Source organism: Chiloscyllium plagiosum, chromosome 39 (genome assembly GCF_004010195.1).
Source record: "Chiloscyllium plagiosum isolate BGI_BamShark_2017 chromosome 39, ASM401019v2, whole genome shotgun sequence".
Taxonomy (NCBI): Eukaryota; Metazoa; Chordata; class Chondrichthyes; order Orectolobiformes; family Hemiscylliidae; genus Chiloscyllium; species Chiloscyllium plagiosum.
The window spans coordinates 26,613,282-26,625,293 of record NC_057748.1 but is presented as its reverse complement, the minus strand read 5'-3'; the positions used below and the strand labels follow the sequence as shown (position 1 = coordinate 26,625,293).

Below are 12,012 nucleotides of genomic sequence, written 5' to 3'. Positions count from 1 at the left end.
GCTGAGGGAGTAGGCACTGTCAGAGGGTCAGCGCTGAGGGAGTAGGCACTGTCAGAGGGTCAGCGCTGAGGGAGTAGGCACTGTCAGAGGGTCAGCGCTGAGGGAGTAGGCACTGTCAGAGGGTCAGCGCTGAGGGAGTAGGCACTGTCAGAGGGTCAGCGCTGAGGGAGTAGGCACTGTCAGAGGGTCAGCGCTGAGGGAGTAGGCACTGTCAGAGGGTCAGCGCTGAGGGAGTAGGCACTGTCAGAGGGTCAGCGCTGAGGGAGTAGGCACTGTCAGAGGGTCAGCGCTGAGGGAGTAGGCACTGTCAGAGGGTCAGCGCTGAGGGAGTAGGCACTGTCAGAGGGTCAGCGCTGAGGGAGTAGGCACTGTCAGAGGGTCAGCGCTGAGGGAGTAGGCACTGTCAGAGGGTCAGCGCTGAGGGAGTAGGCACTGTCAGAGGGTCAGCGCTGAGGGAGTAGGCACTGTCAGAGGGTCAGCGCTGAGGGAGTAGGCACTGTCAGAGGGTCAGCGCTGAGGGAGTAGGCACTGTCAGAGGGTCAGCGCTGAGGGAGTAGGCACTGTCAGAGGGTCAGCGCTGAGGGAGTAGGCACTGTCAGAGGGTCAGCGCTGAGGGAGTAGGCACTGTCAGAGAGTCAGTGCTGAGGGAGTAGGCAGTGTCAGAGAGTCAGCGCTGAGGGCGCGGGCACTGTCAGAGGGTCAGCACTGAGGGAGTGGGCACTGTTAGAGAGTCAGTGCTGAGGGAGTAGGCACTGTCAGAGGGTCAGCGCTGAGGGAGTAGGCACTGTCAGAGGGTCAGCGCTGAGGGAGTAGGCACTGTCAGAGGGTCAGCGCTGAGGGAGTAGGCACTGTCAGAGGGTCAGCGCTGAGGGAGTAGGCACTGTCAGAGGGTCAGCGCTGAGGGAGTAGGCACTGTCAGAGGGTCAGCGCTGAGGGAGTAGGCACTGTCAGAGGGTCAGCGCTGAGGGAGTAGGCACTGTCAGAGGGTCAGCGCTGAGGGAGTAGGCACTGTCAGAGGGTCAGCGCTGAGGGAGTAGGCACTGTCAGAGGGTCAGCGCTGAGGGAGTAGGCACTGTCAGAGGGTCAGCGCTGAGGGAGTAGGCACTGTCAGAGGGTCAGCGCTGAGGGAGTAGGCACTGTCAGAGGGTCAGCGCTGAGGGAGTAGGCACTGTCAGAGGGTCAGCGCTGAGGGAGTAGGCACTGTCAGAGGGTCAGCGCTGAGGGAGTAGGCACTGTCAGAGGGTCAGCGCTGAGGGAGTAGGCACTGTCAGAGGGTCAGCGCTGAGGGAGTGGGCACTGTCAGAGAGTCAGCGCTGAGGGAGTAGGCACTGTCAGAGGGTCAGCGCTGAGGGAGTAGGCACTGTCAGAGAGTCAGTGCTGAGGGAGTAGGCAGTGTCAGAGAGTCAGCGCTGAGGGCGCGGGCACTGTCAGAGGGTCAGCACTGAGGGAGTGGGCACTGTTAGAGAGTCAGTGCTGAGGGAGTAGGCACTGTCAGAGGGTCAGCGCTGAGGGAGTAGGCACTGCCAGAGAGTCAGTGCTGAGGGAGTAGGCAGTGTCAGAGGGTCAGCGCTGAGGGAATGGGGACTGTCAAAGGGTCAGCGCTGAGGGAGTGGGCACTGTCAGAGGGTCAGCGCTGACGGAGTAGGCACTGTCAGAAAGTCAGCGCTGACAGAGCAGGCACTGTCAGAGAGTCAGTGCTGAGGGCATGGGCACTGTCAAAGGGTCAGCGCTGAGGGAGTAGGCAGTGTCAGAGGGTCAGCACTGAGGGAGTGGGGACTGTCAAAGGGTCAGCGCTGAGGGAGTAAGCACTGTCAGAGAGTCAGTGCTGAGGGAGTAGGCAGTGTCAGAGGGTCAGCGCTGAGGGAATGGGGACTGTCAAAGGGTCAGCGCTGAGGGAGTAGGCACTGTCAGAGAGTCAGCACTGAGGGATAGGCACTGTCAGAGAATCAGCGCTGAGGGAGTGGGTACTGTCAAAGGGTCAGCGCTGAGGGAGTGGGTACTGTCAAAGTCAGCGCTGAGGGTGTGGGCACTGTCGGAGGGTCAGTGCTGAGGGAGTAGGCACTGTCGGAGGGTCAGTGCTGAGAGAGCGCCGCATTGTCATGGGATTAGCGCTGAGGGAGCACCACACTGTCAGAGGGACAGTACTAAGGGAGCGGGCACTGTCAGACGGTCATAGTGGTAATGGTAGCAATGACAAATGGGAATATGCCATTTAGCCCACTCCACCTGCAGCAGATTGCACCATTTTCCCCCACAATTCATCCTTAGTTCTCCCTGCAGGAGCAGATGCCCCATTTTTCACTCTCCCCATGGGAGCGAGTCGCCCATTCTCCCCATGGGAGCAAGAGTCCCATCCAATAGGATTACAGCTGATTATCTAACTCAATGGCCTGTCCCCACTTTCTCCCCCATACACTTTGATCTCTGTCGCCCTAAGAACTATGTGTACCTGCTTGAAAACATTTCAATGACTCAGCCTCGGCCTGTTTCTGTGGCAAGGAATTCCACAGGCTCCCTACTCTCTGGATGAAGAGATTTCTCATCAACTCAATCCTAAATGCCCCATATCTGTAGACTGTGAGCCCCTGGCTCTGGACTCTCTGGTGTTTGGGAACATCCTTCCTGTGTTTACCCTGTCTAGTCCTGTTAGAATTTTATAGGTTTCCATGAGCTTCCCTCCTCATCCTTCTAAGTTCCCAGTGAATATAGTCTGAGCTGATCCAGGCTCCCTTTGTACATCAGACCAGCCATCCCAGGAACCAGTCTGGTAAATCTTCACTGCTCTTCCTCCATCACCAGAACATCCTTCCTCAGATACGGAGACCCCAGAACTGAACACACAGTGCTCCAGGTGTGGTCTCACTAAGTCACCCCTGCCTCTGTGTTCGAATCTTCTCTCTATGAAGGCAAGTATTTGATGGGAACTGTATTGAGAGAGTTTTATTTTCAGTTTAAAAGAGTCGAGGGGGCTTTACTCTGTATCTAAGTCTGTGCTGTCCCTGTTCTGGGAGTGTTTGATGGGGGACAGCATAGAGGGAGCTTTATTCTGTATCTAACCTTGTGCTGTCCCTGTCCTGGGAGTTTTTAATGGGAATAGTTTAGTTTTACACTGTTTCTGACTCCATGCTGTCGCTGTCCTGGGAGTGTTTGATGGGGGACAGTGTAGAGGGAGCTTTACTCTGTATCTAACCCTGTGCTGTCCCTGTCCTGGGAGTGTTTGATGGGAGGCAGTGTAGAGAGAGCTTTATTTTGTATCTAGTTCAGTGCTTTCCCTGTTCTGGGAGTATTTGATGGGGAACAATGTGGAGGGAGAATTATTCTGGATCTAACTCTGTACTGAGACCTGGGTGTCCTTGTACACAGTCGTTAAAAGTAAGCTTTGCAGGTACTTCTTTTACACTGACCAAACAAACACTCCCAGGTCCCATTACACCTTTCCCGGTCTATCATCGTTTAGATAATAATCTGCCTTCCTGTTTTTGCTCCCAAAGTGAAGGACCTCACACTGATCCATGATATACTGTGTTTGCCATGCGTTTGCCCACTAACTCAGCCTGTCCAAATCACACTGTGATCTCTCTGGATCCTCCTCCCACCCACTGCCACTGGACTGGTAAACCAGAAACCTACACAAATGTTTTGAAGACCCAATTTGAAATATCATTAGAGGAGCTGGTGGCCGGCTTAAAATCGGCTCATTGATTCAAGCTAAACATTAACTGCAATTAAAAGCTAATCTGGTGGTCATTAAAATCCCATCACAACATATTTCGAGGTATAGACCTTAGACAGCAAGGGAGAAGGCCCTTTGGCCCATTATCTGTGCCGATTATCGTGTACCTGTACTATCTCTGAAGATGGGTCACTGGACTTAAAACATTGATTCTGTTTTCTCTGCACACAGACACTGCCAGACCTGTTGAGTTTCTCTGGCAATATTCTGGTTTTGTCTCTGATTTTCTGCATCTGCAGTTCTTTGGGGTTTTTTTGCCCAGTTTATCAAGTTTCTCTTCAGAGCCGAATGGCTCCATCTCAGGCAACATCCTGGTGAATCTCCTCTGCACCCTCTCGAGTGCAGTCACATCCTTCCTCTTGTGTGGTGACCAGAGCAACGCACAGTACTCTAGTTGCAGCCTAAGTAACATTACATACAGTTCCATCATAACTTCCTTGCTCTTATATTCAGTGCCTCAAGCAAGTTTCTCATGTTATTCCTTGTTCACCACCTTATCTCCCTGTCCTGCTCTCTTCAAGGACCTGGAGGCACACAAACCATGATCCCTCTGATCCTCTGCACTTCTTAGGGTCCTACCATTCCTTGTGCATTCCCTTAGCTTGCTCGTCCTCTCAAAATGAATCCCCTGACACTTACCCAGATTAAATAACATTTGCCACTGTTCAGCCCGTTAACCTGCCCATCGCTATGGTTCTGTAGTCTGAAGCTTTCCTCCTTACACTTTACAACACCATCATAGAGTCATACAGCACGGAAACACACCCTTCAGTCCAACCAGTCCATGACAACCATGTCCCCAAATTAAACTAGTCCCACCTGCCTGCTCCTGGCCCATATCTCTCCAAACCTTTCCTATTCATGTGCTTAGCCAAATGACTTCTAAATGTTGTAACTGTACCTTCATCCATCACTTCCTCTGGCGGGTCATTCCACACATGGACCACCGTCTGTGTAAAAGGTTGGTCCTTGTCCATTTTAAAACTTCCTCCCCTTACCTCAAAAATATGCCCCCAAGTTTTAAATTCCCCCACCCTAGGGTAAAAGGCGTTTGCTGTTCACCTTAGCTGTGCCCCTCATGATTTTATAAACCTTTATAAGGTCAGCCCTCAACCTCCTATGGTACAGTGAAAGAAGTCCCAGCCTATTTTTATCGCTCAAACCTTCCAGTCCCATCAACAGTCTGGTAAACCTTCTCTGAACCAACTCCAATTTAATAATATCCTTCCTATAACAGGGTGACCAGAACTGCAAAACGTACCCCAGAGGAGGTCTCACCAACATTCAATACAACCTCAACATGACGTCCCAAATCCAGTACTCAGTGGTCTGAGCATGCAAAACATGCCTTCTTAACCATCCTGTTTACCTGTGATGCACATTTCAAAGAATTATTGTAGAAGAGAGGTCTCTCTCTTCTACAATACCAACAAAGCCCCTACCATTAATTGTATAAGTCCTGCCTTTGTTTGTTTTAGCAAAGTGCAATACCTCGCATTTATCCAAATTAAACTCCATCTCACCACTCGTCAGCCCATTGGCCCAATTTATCAAGATCTCTTTGTAATCTTTGATAATCTTCTTCACTGTCCACTATACCATCAATTTAATGTTCATGTCATCTGTGAACAATCATACCTCCCACATTCATCTCTAGATCATCAATGTTCATCACAAACAGCCTGTGTAACAGAGATGTTGTTCGCAGTATCTAAATCCCAAGGAAGAGAAGAGAAATTAGTGCAGGAGCACACTCGGCCTCTCTCTGCCATCGATTGTGATCTTCCTCAATGTCACTTTGCCATTCTTTTGTGTTCATACTCGACCTGTCTTGAAAGGTGAGCTCTGACTGAATGTGTGTGCCCTCCTTGATGCCATCTCCACCAGCCTTCCAGACAGAACCCCTTCAGAGACCAACAGGAATGAACGGGACCTGGGCTCTGGATGGACAGAAGCGGCTTCCTGGACCCGTGCTAGAACGGCTGGAGCTCCAGGGTAGGGTGAGGGAAGTGCTGCAGTTCCTGGCAATGCCACTGCGTTGACCTTACTGAGTGGGAGGAGCCAATCTCTCAGAATGGCACCCATTTGTCCATCTAGCTCCTGGTCCCAGAGTCATTAGGATAAGCCTGAGCAGGAACAGAAGGGCAAAGGTGTCCTCACCAATCCAACCACAGATGGGGCAATGTCCTAGCCTGCAGCTGACGTGGTCACTGAGGCTGGAGGCTCAGGCTTCCTTCCATTGCAAGGCTGAGCAGGGGTCACTCCCGCTTTCACTGCCTGTCATTATGAGGCTGTTCGCAAACCCAAGAACCTCTGAGTTTAAAGGCAGGCATACTCCACAAGGTCTCCCAAGAGGGGACCCAGTGAAACAGTAAATCTGCTGGGTGGTCAGGTATCAGCAAAGGGCACTTTCTGACCATTGAAGGAGCTGTAATGTTGCCGCTGGCTTTCTGAATGGCTGCAGTTCATGTGGAGAGGTCACAGAAGCTGGGTCGATCTGCTCTGAGCAGAGAAGGTTAAGGGGGAGATTGAGTTGTCTTCTAATTCTCGGATTAGTGGAAGGCATGCTTTAACAAAGGTGGCATGAGGTAGTAACAGCATCGCTACTCAGAAGGACCCAGATGGACTGAGACAGGACAGCAGACATGGTGACAGATAGAGGACAGTCAGCACTGAGGGAGCGGGCACTGTCAGAGGGTCAGTGCTGAGGGATCGGACATTGTCAGAGGGTCCATGCTGAGGGAGTGCCGCACTGTTGAAGGGTCAGTGCTGAGGGAGCGGGCACTGTCAGAGAGTCAGTGCTGAGGGAGCGGGCACTGTCAGAGGGTCAGTGCTGAAAGAACAGCACACTGTCGGAGGGTCAGTGCTGAGGGAGTGTGCACTAACAGAGAGTGAGTGCTGAAAGAACAGCACACTGTCGGAGGGTCAGCGCTGAGGGAGTGTGCACTAACAGAGAGTGAGTGCTGAAAGAACAGCACACTGTCGGAGGGTCAGCGCTGAGGGAGTGGGCACTGTCAGAGAGTCAGTGCTGAGGGGGCAGGCACTGTCAGAGAATCAGTGCTGAGGGAGTGCCGCACTGACGGAGTGTCAACGCTGATGGGTTGGGCACTGTCGGAGGGTCAGGGCTGAGGGAGTAGGCAATGTCAGAGGGTCAGTGCTGAGGGAGTGGGCACTGTCAGAGGGTCAGTGCTAAGGGAGTACTGCACTGTCGGAGAGTCAGTCCTGACAGAGTGGGCACTGTCAGAGGGTCAGTGCTGAGGGAGTGGGCACTGTTGGAAGGTCAGTGCTGAGGGGGCAGGGACTGTCAGATGGTCAGTGCTGAGTGAGCGGGCACTGTCAGAGGGTCAGGGATGAAGAAGTGGGCACTGTTGGAGGGTCAGTGTTGAGGGAGTGGGCACTGTTGGAAGGTCAGTGCTGAGGAGCTGGGCACTGTCAGAGAGTCAGTGCTGAGAGAGTGGGCAATGTCAGAGGGTCAGTGCTCAGGGAGTGGGCACTGTCAAAGGGTCAGTGCTAAGAGAGCGCCGCACTGTTGCAGGCCTAAAGGCTGTATTAGTGGGGAAAAGGCTCAGAAATGGGATTGGAAATCAGTCTTGCTAAAAGAAAGGGAAGCTCAGAGAGGTTTTGGATCCACCCTGCCCAAGTAGAATGCAGAAAGCCTTGTCATTTCCAAAACGTACAGTGTTACAATTTCCTGACAGTTTGTGCTTTATCTAAAAAACTAATCAGCCTCATTTTGTAGATAAAGTTACTCCTTCTACTGTCTCAGCTTTTTTCAGTCGAAGTGGAGTCTGCAAGAATACACATTCTTCCAGCATGTTTGACCATCTCACTCTGGACCCGACCATATCAATACTGCAGCTACAGGAGCAGGTCTGAGGCTCCGGACTCCACACTCCTGACTCTCTCCAACAGCCTGTCCCACTATCAATCAGGCACAAATCAGGAGTGTGATGGAATACTCCCCACTTGCCTGAACAGGTTGGGCTCTGACAACACTCAAAAAGCATGACACCATCCAGGACAAAGCAGCTCCCCTCCCACTCGATCCCCACCTTCAACACTCACTCCGTCCACCACCACCACCTTCTACAAGACACACACGGCAGCTTCTCAAACAGCACCTTCCAAATCCGCCACCTCTACACCCTGCAAGCACAAGGGACAGCAAATGCAGAGGGGGCACCACCCCCTGCAAGTTCCCCTGCGAGACTCCTACACCATTCCGACTGGGAACGATATTGGCAGTTCCTTTAGTGCCCCCGAAGTCAGAATCTGGAACTCCCTCCCTAATGGGGCATTGGCGGGGTGTCCCTACACCACACAGGGTTAGGGGGGACTGCAGTGGGTTAAGAAGGCCCCGACCTGTGACCTAACCTTTCTTAGATAGTTTCTGATAAACCTGCTCAGAGATGGAATGACACACCTCTGAACCAGATGGGACTTGGAACCAGGCCTCCAGGTGCAGAAGCAGGGATGCTACCATGCATTCAAGAGCCCTCCTACCCTCTGGTGGTGAAGATCATTGGGTTGCTTTTACCCGGTGACGGGGATCTGAGGGTTGGAGCGTGACACAGCTGCAATTCCGCCCATGGGATCTTGCTGTTCTCAGCTCCAGAACAGAGAGGGACGGCATTGCTGGTGTAAGGTGGCGGTTCAGTTGTCCCTTCCTTTGGGAGCGGGAGTTTGTACTCACCATGTCGGTAACTCCCGACAGCCCTGCTGTGAACCGGGCTGGTGTAGTACGGCTGGGCCAGGCTGCCGTCCCCCTCGGCATGGCTGAAGAAAGCATCAGCTTCGTTGGTGCTGGACGGAATGGGGATCTCGTCTGTATAGTGGAGCAGGGACTCCTGGCCTGCACTCAGTAGGGCCTGGTGGTTTAACCACCTTGACTGGCCTGAAGATTCCTCCATTCTCCTGCGTCGAGGCCAACAGGACTGCCTGTAGTCTTAACCTGCATAAATAGATTATCCAAATGTTATTTCCACTCTCAGACTCTACCCCAGATCAACCCTTACACCGTCCCTTTCGACACGAGACTCTTCACGTACTGAAGCAGTCAGTACCTTCATTCAACAAGACTCAGGCAACATTTAGGCTTCTGCTGATAATTGTCAATTAACAGCTGTGCCACATGAATCTCAGGCAATGCCCATCTTCAAAAGAGAGAATTGATCCATCACCCCTTGACATTCAATGGTGTTAGCATCGCTGAATCCCCTACAGTCAATATCCTGGGGGTTACCATTGAGAGAGAATCTAACCATCGCCCCCTTACAATTCAATGGCATTACCATCACCGAATGCCCCACTACCAACATCCAGGGAGTTACCATTGAGAGAGAATCTAACCATCGCCCCCTTGCATTACCATCACTGAATGCCCCACTATCAACATTATGGGGGTTACCATCTCCAACAAGATAGAATCTATCCAACACCCCTTGACATTCATTGGTGTTACCATCATTGAATTCCCTCACTGTCAACATCTTGGGGGTTACCATATCCAAGAGAGAATCTAACCATTACTCCTTGACATTCAATGGTGTTACCATCATTGAATCCCCCACTATCAACATCCTGGGGGTTACCATTGAGGGAGAGTCTAACCATCACCTCCTTGAAATTCAATGGTGCTACCATCACTGAATCCCCCACTATCAACATCCTGGGGTTATCACTGAGAGAGAATCTAACCATCACCCCCTTGACATTCAATAGCATTACTATCACCGAATGACCCTAATATTAACATCCTGGGTATTGCCATCTCCAAAAAGAGAGAATCTAACCATTGCCCCCTTGACATTCAATGGCATTACTATCAGTGAGTCCCCCATATCAACATCCTGGGGGTTACCATTGACCAGAAACTGAACTGGACCCCACAATATCAATACTGTGGCTACAAGAGCAGATCAGAGGCTGGGAATCCTGCAGCGAGTAACTCCCCCCAAAGCCCCGTCCCACCATCGACAAGGCACAAGTCAGGAGTGTGCTAGAATACTCCCCGCCTACTCCAACAATGTTCAAGAAGCTCAACACCATCCAGGACAAAACGGATTCCGCCTCCCTCTCAATCTAACTCAGACCTTCATCACTCACTCTGTCATTGAGACTCCTCCGACATCACCTTCCAAACCCACCACCACTACCACCCTGAAGGACAGGGGCAAAAGAGGCAGGAAAGAACACCACCTCCTGCAAGTTCCCCTCCAAGCCTCTCCTCAACACACACTGCATCCTGACTTGGAACAATGTCAGGCATGAAGGGATGTAAGGAGATTGCAGGATAGGTTGAATAACAGTCAGAAATCTGGCAGATGGGGCACGAGTTGGCAGGTACTTAAGTAGGAAAGATTTAGAGGGATATGGGCCAAAAGCTAGCAAGTGGAACTAGTTGAGCTTAGGAAGCCTGATTGGCATGAATGAGTTAGACTGAAGGGTGTGTTTCCATGCTGTATAACTTCAGAATGCCATGGTGCAGAGGGATTTGGGTGCTCTAGTGCATTAGTCACTGAAGGTTAGTCTACGGCTAATGTACATGATAAGGAATACTCAAAGGATGCTAACCTTTATTACAAGAGGAATTGAACATAAAAGGAAGGATATGAAATCTCAGTTATCCAAAGCACACTACTGAACAACACAAGGGGTTTCCCAGGAGTCAGTGACAGGTTGCTGAGATGTTCTACCAGCTCCAGCTTTGTACCTGTCCTCCAAGGATTAAGGAGGCCATTTCTCATTCCAGAAACAAATCTTGGTGCTCTGTCTGCATCCGCTCCACATGAATCCAGGAGTAGGAGTTGGCCATTCAGCCCCTCACGGTTCTGTATGAGCACGGTTGATCTCAGCTTGGATTCACTTCCCAATTTCCTACCCTCACTCTTTAACCCACTACTAATTATAACTCTGTCTATCTCCCCCTTAAATTTATTCAGTGTCTCATCACCCACTGCATCCTGTTGGTGGGGGGCGGGCTGAAGTGAAATCCACAGCTTCATGACCCTTTAGAAACACAGGAGTAGGCCATTCAGTCCTTCAAGCCTGCTCTGGCTGATCACCCAACTCCTACTCACACTTCTCCTTCAAATCCTTTGATTGCTTCAGCTACAGCCAGCTCCTTTGCAATTGCCTGCAATGTTTTGCCCACAACTGCTTCCTTGGCAGAAAACATTCACAGGCTCACCACTCTCTGGGAGAAGACGTTTCTCCTCAGCTTGGCCCTAAAATGGTTAACCCGCTTTGAGCGAAGTCATTCCTCCTTATCTCTGGCCACATGCAGCTTTTGTGGAATTTGATCAGGTGCCCAGTCTGCACCTCTCCAGGTCTCCGTGTCAAGTTCCACAGGGTCACAGTTCTCTGTCCATTGCCAGCTACTGCCTGGCTCCCGTGACAATCTCCCCTTACCTCTATCACCCGGCCTAAATGAAAGATTTAAAAACAACATGCCCACAATCTCAGCTGCAACTTCTGTAACTGAACAGCCCCAGCACAAAACCCACTCGACTACAGCAGTGACTGATAGCCCCAACCCCCACTCTCCCATCTGCTCCCCTGCACCCCTGCCCCTCCACTCACTCCTCAATCAAAACTCAGCCTTGAATATCTTCACTGACCCAAGTGCCCCCATCTCCCACTCTTGTCAGGGGGACAGAATCTCACAGACTCCCCACTCTCGGAGAGAAGAAATTCCTCCTTAACTTCCTAACCTACCTGTAAGACATAAGCCCTTCATCCCAGGATTCAGGTAAGGGAACCTTCTCTGAACTGCCTCCAGTGTAAATCTACCCTCCCTTCAGTGAAGGGAGCAGAACTGTACACAGTTCTCCCATGGGGTCTCACCAACTCCCTGTACAGATGGAGCAAGACTTCCCCATTCTTTTCATTAAACCGCCAGGCAATAAAACAGCCACATTTCATTTACACGGGGACGTTCCATGTACTCCTGTATTCAGTTGTGAAGACTTTCTGTCCCAAATCATCATCCTTTATCAAATTTAGATACGTGAATCCAACCTGAGGTTCCAGAACTAGATATGGGGCTCAGAGAGGCATTCAATCAGGGTTAGGTACACATTGAACTCATGCCCCTACACCCCCTCCCTATCTCTGCCACCTCCTCCAACCCCTACACCCCCTCTCTACCTCTGTCACCTCCTCAAGCCCCTACACCCAATCCCTATTTCTGTCACGTCCTCCAGCCCCTACACCCCCTCCCTATCCCTGTCACCTCCTCCAGCCCCTACAAGCCGTCCCTATCTTTGTCCCCACACCCA

General features: G+C 51.3%; 1 protein-coding gene across 1 annotated transcript in view; it reads right to left on the bottom strand.

Moving 5' to 3' along the window:
- LOC122542047 (GATA-binding factor 2-like) overlaps positions 1-12,012 on the bottom strand; it is a 26,201-nt gene that overhangs the window by 8,340 nt on the left and 5,849 nt on the right. Inside the window, exon 2 of the mRNA XM_043679335.1 lies at positions 8,237-8,684. Within this exon, the coding sequence (XP_043535270.1) occupies positions 8,237-8,643 (407 nt within the window). The 5' untranslated portion in view covers positions 8,644-8,684. The remainder of the gene's footprint in view (positions 1-8,236; positions 8,685-12,012) is intronic.